Genomic DNA, 12,941 nt, shown 5'->3' with positions numbered 1-12,941 from the left:
TCATTTAACCACAATACAACATCTGTCCAACACTCAAGAAAAGGTTATATTGAACTTTAAAAGGTTCTATCAGTGCTGCGTATTTGGAAACCCTAAAAGGTTCCTGCAGGTCGCAAAAGCTGCTTCCAAATCATCAGTTCTCATTCTCCTGGATCTGTCTGCTGCCTTCAACACTGAACCATCAGATCCTTGTGTCCACCCTCTCATCACTGGGCATCACATGTACTCCTCTCCTGGTTTGAGTCCTATCTCATAGGTAGGACCTTCAGGGTCGCACGGAGCCCTGCGGGTCGCAAAAGCTGCTTCCAAATCATCAGTTCTCATTCTCCTGGATCTGTCTGCTGCCTTCGACACTGAACCATCAGATCCTTCTGTCCACCATCTCATCACATGTAATTCTCTCCACTGGTTTGAGTCCTATCTCACAGGTAGAACCTTCAGGGTCGTATGGAGAGGTATCCAAAGCACATCAACTGACCACAGGTGTTCCCCAGGGTTCAGTGCTTGGACCGCTCCTCTTCTCCATTTAAACCACATCACTGGGTCCTATCATACAGGTTTCTATACCATTGCTATGCTGATGACACTTAGCTCTACCTCTCATTTCAACCAGATGATCCCACAGTAGCTGCATGAATCTCAAGCTGTATGGCTGACATCTCAGCATGAATGAAGGAACATCACCTGCAGCCACCTGGCTAAGACTGAGCTTCTCGTCCTCCCCGCCAATCCGTCTCAACAGCATGACTTCACTATCCAGCAAGATTCTTCCTCAAACACCACATCAAGGTCGGTCAGAAATATTGGAGTAATCTTCGATGACCAGCTGAACTTCTCAGACCACATTACAAAGACAGCTCAATCATGCAGGTTTGCAATGCGCAACATCAGGAGGATCAGGCCTTTCCTAACTGAGCAGGTCACACGGCTTCTTGTCCAGGCCCTGGTTATTTTTAGGCTTGATTACTGCAATGCTCTTCTGGCTGGACTTCAATCATGTGCAACTAAACCTCTACAAATGATCCAGAATGCTGCTGTCAGAATGCTGTCTAATCATAAGTATTACATACAACAATGCAACAAAACAATGCATTGACATTTACTTTTGACTTTTGGTAGGCTACTTTTAAAAACGAGTACTTCTGTACTTTTACTTATGTAAAAATCGGTCTTTACACCTTTTACTTGTATCTGTACTTTCACTCAAGTAAGTAAGTTGTTTAGACACTGAAATCTGACAAGCTGTACACTGATTTGGGCTACATGAGAAATCACAAGGCAACATCTGCTGCCTCCTGGTGGAGATGTCGAACATATTTTTCCATCTCAAACCTATGAATGCTATCCTTTTGTAAATTATAACATTTATTTTGGAAGCGGAAGGATATAATTTAGATGGTCAATTTGAGCTATGTCTCTTTCAAGAATCGTTTAAGAATTGAATAATAAAATACAAATCCATGTTTATTTTGGGTAATGTTATGTCAGGTAGGCTACAGTCAAACCAAAATGTATTCAGACACCTTCAACATTTCTCACGTTGTTGTTTTTTTTCGCTATAGTGGGTAAAATGGTAATATAATATGACAATTTATCAGTGAAATATCAACTGATTTGATAACTGAGTTCTTAGGTTGAATAGCAGTCAGCTGTTAAATTTAAGTACAGAATTAAATAATAACAATTTAGGTCAACCAATTACCAAGCAATGCTTAAATTTTGCACCCACTTGTAAAAAAAATATCAAAAATGATATCTGGTGTCTGAATAATTTTTGGTTAGACAGTAAATTAAGTAATTAGGAACCAAGGTATAATTTGCCTTGATTGAATTTTAAAAATAATTCAAAAGCTGCCACAATATAGCATATAGGTTATGTGAATGTATCAGCTAATGTATCAGTTTGATTCATCTGGGTTTGCTGAGGACTGGATGGGAAAATGTATTCAAATTTTAAAGTTAAAGTGAAATGGCATATGCACCGTGTTTTCACCATCATGATGAATTCCTTGAAACAGGAAATGTATATTATAATATATAAATAAAGGCTATAATCAATATTTAATGACCTTTCTATACTTTACATTTTAGCTGATAGGAGTTGATAAAATGTACTGACAAGTTTAAGGTATAAATTGATTACGGGCCAACATTTCTCTATAGGATCTACTGCAGTAGCCTAAATGAGGCTTAGCTATGCTTTCAAATGTTTCCTCTGTCCGACCATATATGAAGAGTTCAGATGCAAAAGCCTCTAAATGCCATTTGAAATTTTCTTCTTTAATGATGATTTTTATCAAACTTGTATATTTAAGTTCAGTAATTTCACTTAAATAACAATTAATAGGTAATTATCATTGCCATTTAAGTGAAATCACTGAATTTAAATATACAAGCTTGATAAAAATGATCATTCTAGAAGAAAATTTCAAATGGCACTTAGAGGCTTTTGCATCTGAACTCTTCATATATATATATATATATATATATATATATATATATATATATGGGCCTATATATATTTGGCGGTTGTCATTTACAACACAATATACCAACATAACGGTCCAAAATGGTTCAATTTATAACCTGGATGGTGGAAAATGCCTTATTATAGTAAAAATAAATAAATAAATAAATAAAATAGTAATAATAATACATACTGTCATACCATTTAAAAAAAAAGATCACTGAAAAAGTCACCCATCCAAACCCTCACAAAAGGGATTTTATTTGATTAGATAGCCCAACTGCTATAGTATAGTTGCCCAAGCATCTGTGTTTGATAATGTCTTTACACATCTCTCTTGTACAGTATAGAACCTACAGGTTCACACACATTTTAGTTGATGGGAGTCGAAAAAATGATAAGTTGACAAGTTTACAGTAAATTGCTGTAAATTGTTTATATGCTAAACATTCCTCTATTGGATCCACTGTTGTAGATAAATGATGCTTATTGTCAAAAGTAAAGGTAGTATCCAGTAAAAATTGTATCCAACTGCAGACCAGTAGGCGCTTTCTTTTCCGCTAGCGACCAAGAACTGTTTTTTATTGCAATCTGCTCTACTTCGGAGTGTACGGATTCGTCCAAAGAATAGCATGGGTGTTTATGCCCTGACAACAACGTTGTGGGTGCTCAGAAATGATTATTTTGCCTTTTTTGTCGTCAACAAAATCGCATCGTTTCTAACATCATGAAATCTGTTTTTTCAATGTGAACGTTTCTCAAAGACAATACTGACATCCCATTCCCAAATAAACGAGTCCCCCCTACAGTCTAACGGTGGACTCGTCCATTGACAGCGGAGCAGAGCTCGGTGTGTGGTGTCAGGTCTCTCGCTCAATGATGAGGTTTCAAGTGCGCCTTTGAGATGTTATGGAGTCTGTAGAATATTCGGCAAGTTATAACTTTTTCGATTCCCTTTTTTTAAAACAACATTCCAACTTTTAGAGTACAAGATTAACCTGTATGTGTAAGCATACCTTATTTAGTTTATTGTTTTTAGGCTACAAGCTTCTGTGAGTTTTTTTTATAGCGAAAATGTTGAAAGTTTTGTGAGGACACTCCTTCTTCAGACGGACTAGCAAGGCTACAGCTGACAAATTGGAGAACGTGTCAGCTCTGTCGTTTTCTTAGAGGTAAGTTAAGTTGTTGTCTTTTTCTAAAGCCACTAGTGTATTTTTCAACATATGCCGGTTTTTGGAACCCATTATTTGCATAATAGCGGTCCATGGGAATTAACACACTCTTTATGGCACTAAAACTAATGCATTTCGGCTTCGTGTCTCATATTAGCAGTCTACGTTGGTTTTCACGATGACACGTGTGGTTGTTTCGTTTTTCTAGGTTAGAAAGATTTTGTTTTATTTAATTTTTTTTAGTTCATGGCCAGGTCACCATAAAAATCCATGTATGTTTGGGATGGGTTTAATGCCCAGGAAAGCTGACCATATGATGTTAAGGGACTCTATCTTACCCTTTGCATTTAATTTGATATTTGATGTATTATATCACTAGATTCATCAATTAGTATTATTATTATTATAATTATTATCCACAGAGTAAAATATGTGAACATATTTAGTTAGTTACTATATATAATACAACTGTGTGTAATATAATTATGATAGTTCTCTTATGTCATATTACTATTTGCAGTACAGCCTCTTTTCAGTGCCAGTCTGTAGATGGTCTAAAAACAATAAGTTATTCTTCCAATTCAGTCATCATTTGTAGTCTTTAATTCACCCACTGTTATGATCACCTTTTGGGTCACAGCATGATCTTCACAGCACGACTAAGAGGTCGATTCCCCACTTTTCCAATCAAGTCGCTCCATGATGCCTTGCAATAATCTCAGTGGCATATCTGCCAACCTGCTATCAGGGTCTGAATAAGCTCGGAACCATTGACAACATTACATTTCTATTTCCATCCCTAGTTCTGGTAAATATCAGCAAAATGGGTCAATTTGTTTTGGAAAAATTCATTGCCTGCTTATGATGATGGGAAATGTATTGGATGACCTCTTGGCATTATTAAATTTAGCGACAAGCTATTTCGAGGAAAAATACCCTGAATTCTCAGACAAGGGGACAAGTGTATTGTTTGTTTTCGGTCCACCGGAGCAGCAGAAAAACTGGGTTTTCTGTTCTACTGATCTTTTGACACCTGTCAGGGTACATTTTAGTTAGGCTACATTGGGGAATAGAAGGCTTAATGAGACACACAAACACACACACAGTTAATTGAGCTGATGTTTTATGCATGATGGGTCAATGATGAATACTACACAACTGCATGCTCAATTGCACTGATGTGTACAAAATATGTCCCACTCCCACACTTTCCAGGTTAAGTTTTTTTTTTTTTCTAGCTATTTGTTCCGTGCTCATGGCAACCTGGCACATATCTTTGTTTGATTTGAATGGGATGTAATGAAACCTGTTATTTGGTAATTAATTAAAGGCAATAGTTGCACTGTATAGCTTTTCACACTGGTCTGAAAAATCTGGTGTCGAGACACAACATTCACGTGTGCCAGAGTGGCAGTGTTGTAATTGGGGCTAGTTTATTGAGACGAGGGAGGGTAACAAGATGAGTTTGTGCAACCAAGACTGCTGGGAGTGAAATTGGAAACTAGGGCTTGTGTGGAAATCCTCAAGGAATGTTTAGGCTACGTCCACATTAATCCGGATAGATTTGAAAACGGGGTTTTCGTTTAAAAACGCTCTCCGAAACTTCTAAATTCACTGTACTGCGCATGCGTGAAACTTCACAAAAGCTCACTGAGATGATACAGATGGGAAAATAAATAATGTTATCGCACAATAACAGGATAATTTTATTTGGCAAAATATCTCACCATCACGGATGCGTCCAGGTCGCATTCAGTCACCATATGTTTGGTCTAAAACGCAACTGCTCTCCTGTTTTGCCGCAGGACAGCAAATGTGAATAAGCTACATTATCGGTCATCTTTGCAGTGCTGTGCTATGAAGAATAGCACATATTAAGTAACATAGAAAGTAACATATTTTAGCAATAGTGTAAAAATGAATAACACATAACAGGCACAATACCGATAAACATGAATATCTATTGGTACTACATGGATCACATGACTAAACTTGCGTCATCGTTTTTAAATACCTCCGGTTTCACTGTCCACACTACAACGCGAAAACGGCGTTTTCAAATTTATCCACTTTGGAGAGCGTTTTCCAAACGATACGTTTTTGTTGACTTAAAACGGCGTCTCAGTGTGGACGGAAGGCCAAAACGGAGAGAAAAATATACATTTTCAAACGAAAACGTATTAGTGTGGACATGGCCTTAGTTAGGGACTTAGTGTGACGGAGTAGTCCCTTTAGAGACATGGCAGAGAGAGAACGGGCAAGGGTTAAACATTCAGTGGGAAGAAAGTGCAACGAAACTGGCATTTAGGATAAAATGAGAAAAGATGTTAAATTAACAAATGCACATATATTCTTCTGGACAGACGGCTTTAGTAAATTAAATAACATATTGAAATACTCTCAAGCTTGGCTGCACATTTCCATAAAATGAATGACATTTCCAAAACTATTTTCGCACTTAGATGGATTGTTAACCCAAAAATGAAATTGTTGTCATCATTTCACTCTGACGTTCCAATCCTGTATAACTTTCCTTCCTCAATGGAAAACTTGTGCTGAAGAATGCACTAGTAATTTCTTTCCATGCAGTTACAATGAATGGTGACTAGAGCGTTCAAGCTTTAAAAAGGACTCTGGATCCCTATAAAAGTATCATACAAGTAGTTGATATGACTAATGCATTTTCTGAAGTGCATTCAATAGCTTTGTGTGAGAAACAGATTCAATTTGCTGTAAGGGTTTGCTCTCAGTGTTCATGATAGTTCATAAAGATGTCTGATTTGTGAACAGTGTTCTTTTGAGTTGGTGACCTTTTCAGTGAATCAGTTTATTCGATCCACAAAACCATTCAGAATGAATCAGTCTGATCCAGTTCTCAAGTTCCACTCAATTTGCTGGTCCTGTATAATAAGACTATCAGTGAATAACAAGTGAAGTGAAAGCATTAAATGTCAGTCTGTTCCTCTCACAAAGCTATCATATATTTCAGAAGACTTCCATACAAAACGTATATACGTATATTCAGTTCCCATTCTTTGCAATTGAATGGAAAATGACCAGTAAATTCTCCTTTGGTGAAATTTAGCCATGCAGGCTTGGAATAACATGAACGTATTTGAATGATGTCAACATTTTCATTTTTGGCTGAACTATCCCTATAAGAAACATGAGCTCAATCTTTCCAGTGTTAACAATGCAGAAGTTTAATGTGGAAGTAAGCTGTTTTCTGTGAATGTGTGAGACTTCCAATTTATTGGCCGCTATAGGGAAATGACGTGAAGAGTAACAAAGTGCAGTGAACGGTAAAACTATTTGCACTACAAACCAGTGTGTTTCGAATTAAGACATTAAAATATGACAAGAAATTCAACTTGGCAGTATCCAGCAGGATTATACAGATAAAACTGAATGAAAAGAACATACAATTTACAAATAGCCACCACACTTGCATGAAAAATAAGGTGGATGTGTTTTCCAGTTTTCTTTGACTCTATGGTTTATAGACAGACAGACACCAGTTGTGAAACCACCTGAAAAGCATTATGGTTTGTGACTGGAGTGGCAAAGGATGCTTTTGAATCGTGAGGTACTGGAGCATACAGTGATACACCATCTGCTCTCAATCCGAGGAGATGTGTCTCATTTTTCTCTGTTCTGATTCAATTTTTTTGCAAGGCGCTTTTCAAGCATTTTGGAAATTAGGGCTGTGTTCAACTCCTCACTCCTCTCATCATGTCTTTCATTTGGTTCCTCTTCACAGAGAATGAATATGTGAGTCTCTGCTCTATTTATGTGCCCCCTGTGATGTTGTTATTTCTACTGGACCAGGGCCTATGGGGACCCTTCTTTTTTCAGATTTTTTTCCATTTAACAGCCGCATGAGCTTACATTTTTTCCTTCAGAATGGAAAGTTCTGGGTTTCTTGTGGCTTGGTGAGTGTCTGAGGGAAAAGAGGGAGGGAGAAGCAGGCTACGCCCATGTTTCTGTCTATCTGCCTGCATGCTACCAGGCTAGCTTCACCCATGTGACTTCAGCCAAGGGAGGGGCCACCCTTATGATGGCCTTGACAAACTAAGCAAACGGAGCAAAGCCATTTTCTGAAGAGTTGGACATATCTAGAGAACCAAGTCTAAAAATACTCATGACATGCATTTCTGAAGGTAAAATGGTAGATACTACCTTCTTGAGAAAGTGTAGCTTTAACTGTAATAAATTGAGCATGTAGACTATATACACACACACACACACACACACACACACACACACATATATATATATTTACACTGTATCTTTGAAAATGAAAAAATGAAAGGTTTTTGGGTCAAACTATCTCAGTTATCCATGAGTTAATATTTATTCAACAGAAAAAACTATTTGTGACGGGTGTAAATCTGAGCCTTAATGACGATTTGATACGATGCCGATTTCTTGAGCCAATTAACGATTCGATTATTTTCGATACTAAAGAATTTCCCGCGATACGATTCGATTCAATACTAGATGTTTTTAAATTAAGGAAAAAGAAAAATTATATATAAATATATATTGACCATTTCACAAGATGTAAACACTGGTCCAGAAACACTTCTTGTTTCAGTTTGTAACTGTTTTCTTTATTTCACATGTAAAGAAAACATCTTAAAGATGTTGTTTAACTTTTTGATTCAGTTTTATATGTTCTGTTGGTTGTATTTTATCCCAGCTTTTATGTAGTGTTAAAAAACTGAAACAGGAAGTGCTTCTGGACCAGTGTTGTTTACATCTTGTGAAATGGTATGTAATGTATATATATATATATATATATATATATATATATATATATATATATATAGATATATAGATATATATATATATAGAGAGAGAGAGAGAGATATAGAGATATATAATATCTTATATATATTATTATATCTATAAGACCTTATGTAGCCCTGCCCCTTTTCAGCGTTGCGCTCGTTGTCTTTTGACTTCCAGTGTGTATTTTCACAGCGATCTTGCATAGGTATGAATGAACTACTCGTAAAAAAAATTCCCGGTCGACATTTTTTAAGACATCTGATTTACAATGTTAATGACAAAAATTACAATAGCCTACTCATGATAACTTTTGTTAACTCCACAATAAGTAAATCCACTTCGATGCCATACAGAGCGACCGCAAAAACGGAAGTTCAAAGACGGCGCCCACGTTTCATAAGCAGTATTTTTTGCAAACGACAAGATCTCTTACCACTGTTCCATCTGTTTTCCTGAAGCTACAAACCTTCCACACCCATGACTTGACGCTGACTGGAGTGTGTACAATTTCACTTTCATTGCCAGCTCGCTCTGGCGGTTCCATCGCTCTTGAAAGTCAGACTCAACAATGTGTGTGAATTCAGATTCAGATAGACTGTGAAGCGGTGTGAAGTTGAAGACTATAATGAGGTTAGCGCCACCCACAGTTTAGGAATAGGTTGTACGCATTTGTCGGAGCTGATGCTGAAAATAGACAGGCGGCAAAATAAACACATTAATCCCCTGCGGACGCATCGAATCGGCGGCTGTATAATCGATGGATCGATAGGAATCGATGAATATTTACACCCCTTGCTCTGTGAATGCAGCTCGAGATAGATGACAAAGGGTATTTTAGTCAAATGAAGATTTATTTTTCCAAACAGAAATATGTTTATGTCTTCTGCACCAGCAGTTTGCTCAGGTCTGAAAGTGGCTCACTGACTTGTGTCTTATGACCTATGACAGTAAAAGATCTTATAAAAATCGAAATGATTTTAAATAAAATGTAATGTAATTTAACCCTGAAGTAAAAAGTAATAATATTTTTTAAAAATGAAATTCATTTAGATACATTACACGATTTATATATTTACAAATAGCTTGACTTATTAATTTTTTTTTTCTAAAACTAACGTTTTCTAATTATAAATTATCAGATCAGATATTTTAAAAGCCCTATGACTTTAACACACAGTCAGGAGGGGCTCCAATGTGCATTGATATAATTTTCTTTTTTATTTTCTTTTATTTTATTTTGGTTTGGTGCTGCTGCATGTTGGTTGAACGACATGACGTTTTTGGTTATAAATTGATTTTGAAGTGGTTTTGTTCAAATATTATTTCTAAGATTTAAAAGACTGCCAAACTTCTTAAAAAAGTTTTTCTTTTGAATAATTATATGCTTTTAATGAGGTGCTTTCTTTCTTTTACTGTAAACAAGCAAGATTCAGAAATATGAACGTAAAGAAGAAGCTGTAGTAGAAAGAGTAGATAGAAGTCAGTGCATATGGCCATGTCGCTTATATAACCTATCGTTAATTTTCACTTCCTGCCACCTCACCGTTTATATGGTCTTTATAGGATTTGTTTAAATAGAACGAGCAGTGCCTCACACTCTGCCCCCTCTTAACGCTGCAAGCACAGGCTCATGTACAGTAAGAGACACCAACCGTTCCAAATTACCCACACACACGCAAAAGAAATAACATTTCTTCCTCATCTCCCTGGTAACCCACGGCCTCTTGATTGTTGCTAAGGTGGTCTGGTGGCAGTTATGCCCTCATATCAGCCTCCCTCAATGCCGCTAAGTGCCCTTCCCCTTTAACCCACTGTGAAGGAGTCAATTCTCACCTTAACAAGGTATTAAATGGTTTCCATGGATACCAGGATCCACTCCTTCACTTTGGAAGGCTAAGACGTTTCCCATTATTCTGAAACATACATCTGGCAGAGGAAATGTGAATCTCTTTATTGTGGCTTGCGTAGGTTTAAAAATATCTAAGTAGCTACTTTATTTCTTTGTGTTTGTGCTGACAGGGAGCAGCAAGAGTCTGCGCTAGAGTTTCATCATGGGTAAACAGAACAGCAAGTTGCGACCTGAGGTCCTCAACGACCTGCGGGAGAACACGGAGTTCACGGACCACGAGCTGCAGGAGTGGTACCGCGGCTTCCTGAAGGACTGTCCTTCGGGCCACCTAACGGTTGAGGAATTCAAGAAGATCTACGCCAATTTTTTTCCCTACGGTGACGCTTCGAAGTTCGCGGAGCACGTCTTCCGCACCTTCGACACCAACGGCGATGCCACGATCGACTTCCGGGAGTTCATAATCGCCCTGAGCGTGACCTCGCGCGGAGGCCTGGAGCAGAAGCTCCGTTGGGCCTTTAGCATGTACGACCTGGACGGCAACGGATACATCAGCCGGGCTGAAATGCTGGAGATCGTACAGGTGGGCTTTTGGTGTCATTTGTATTTCTGTATTTTAGCTGGCCAGCCATTGTTTTTTTTTAGAGAAGCTTGTTCCATATCAATATTGGCTCAGTCTAATGTTTGGTGATACAGACCTCCTGAATAAACAGATCTCCTCAATCAAGTGTTCCACAGGCCATATGGTCTTGCCACAAATGGTGACCAAACACAAAGGCTTTGTTCGCTACTTCAAAGGGACTGTTGACTCTCAATGTTAATAACATAGATGGCTCTTTTACACCTGCATCAGAGGACATGATGTAAAACAATATCTGAAAGTGACATTACATGTATCTGTCAGAGAAACTGGCTCATGATCATTTGCATTGATTACACTGATATGAAGTGTTGATTGAAGCTGTGACAGTGACAGCTGCGTTATGCAACTTTTGCATCAGTTGTAGCATTATAAAGACAAATGTGTTGCTATACTGATAACTGAAAGCGTTGCATGTGACCGCAAACTATCATATGTTTTTCACACGGTTACATTCATTTTCACAGGCAATTTATAAAATGGTGTCATCTGTGATGAAGATGCCCGAGGATGAGTCAACGCCAGAGAAACGCACAGATAAGATATTCCGACAGATGGACACGGACAACGATGGTACGCCTCCTGAGATCCGTCTCCCACTCACCGATAATATTTATATAGACTCCACGGAAAGTTAATGGCTAAACCACGGAAAATATGCACTGTAAAAAATGATATGCTGTCTTTGTTTTAGAGTAAAATCATCTAAATCAAGATTTGTCTTGAAAGTTTACTTTTCCTCCTAGTCAATTGCCAAATAGTTTCTTTCCTAAGCAACTTTGTTTTCCAAGTTGAAACCAAGACAAATTAAGAAAATAAATTTTCACAGTGTCTATGACAACCACAAATGAACAAAGTCATATTTAGAATTAATTTAAGTTCCAGGATATTTGATCACCACTGAAATGTTACTCTTGGAAATGAACAAAATAACCCTTTTGTTGTTGTTTTTTTTTTTTCAAATCTATAGGTAGACTGTCTCTGGAGGAATTCATCAAAGGTGCCAAGAGCGACCCCTCTATCGTCAGACTACTGCAGTCTGACCAGAGCACCTCTCAACAGTTATAAAACAGCTCTTAAAAGCAGCTGACAGGTGCCACTCACATGCACACTGAAAAGACAAGATTTAAGAAAATGGAGTCGCTGGCGTTATCAATGATACATTTCTATCTTTCCTGCTTGAAAGGTTTCCTTGTTCGTGGTTGGTAACCTCTTTCATCATTCCAGCCTGTTTTTATTTTGATGTAATTCTGTTTGGATTGCCATTGCTGAGTTGTCATGTCTGGGCCGGGTCGGATTGTGAAGGACCTCTTGAAATCAATCGTCAAAATTCACTTTTAGCAGCTACTCACATTTGAAAACTGAATTCCTCAGGGCCTCATTTATAAAATGTGCGCACGCACATTTAGCATGCGTATGCTAAAACTTTTCCTTGTGAAAGAGGGTCGGAGTATTGCAGGGATTTGTAAATATAAGCAATTCTTACCACTCTCTATTCTCAAATAAGGGAAATGAACTTTGACGTGCTATATTATATGTATCGGAAACCATTCAGCTGGGCACAATTTCAAGATCATTTGCGATTTGTGTAAATTCCACTTCGGGAAGAGAGGTGTATGCATGTTTGTTCTCTGAATCATACGTATGCACATTTGAGAAATGAGCGTAAGATTGAATGTAGGATGGCGTCTTCGCAACATTTTATATATGAGGCCCCTTATGATTGGTTGCAACGGACAGTTTTTTTGTCCAATCAATGCTCTATAGAATGATGCTGCAGACTTTGTCGTTGCTTCATATCTTTTAGTGATGGCTAAAACTATTTTCAGTGGTTTGCATTCCATTCAAACAGTAAATTAATCGTCAGTACCACGTGCACATTTTCAGAATGGCTATTCCGCTAAAACATGAAGTTTCTGCTAGTAAATATTTTGTTTTTCTGCTAGTAAATATTTATATTTTGTTTTGCATTCATTCAAGCTAAAGTATCTTCAAAACACTATTTTTGGTTAGATGTTGGGT

General features: G+C 37.6%; 1 protein-coding gene across 1 annotated transcript; it reads left to right on the top strand.

Moving 5' to 3' along the window:
• The first annotated feature begins 3,352 nt into the window (after positions 1-3,352).
• Positions 3,353-12,080, top strand: hpcal1 (hippocalcin-like 1). The gene is made up of 4 exons (XM_039693547.2): positions 3,353-3,639; positions 10,453-10,862; positions 11,387-11,492; positions 11,890-12,080. The coding sequence occupies exons 2-4, from the start codon at positions 10,485-10,487 to the stop codon at positions 11,985-11,987; spliced, it is 582 nt and encodes a 193-aa protein (XP_039549481.1). The 5' UTR covers positions 3,353-3,639; positions 10,453-10,484; the 3' UTR covers positions 11,988-12,080.
• Positions 12,081-12,941: the final 861 nt, after the last annotated feature.

Source organism: Pimephales promelas, chromosome 13 (assembly GCF_988280905.1).
Source record: "Pimephales promelas chromosome 13, fPimPro1.hap1.1, whole genome shotgun sequence".
Lineage (NCBI taxonomy): Eukaryota > Metazoa > Chordata > Actinopteri > Cypriniformes > Leuciscidae > Pimephales > Pimephales promelas.
This window is presented reverse-complemented; position numbering and strand designations above follow the sequence as displayed.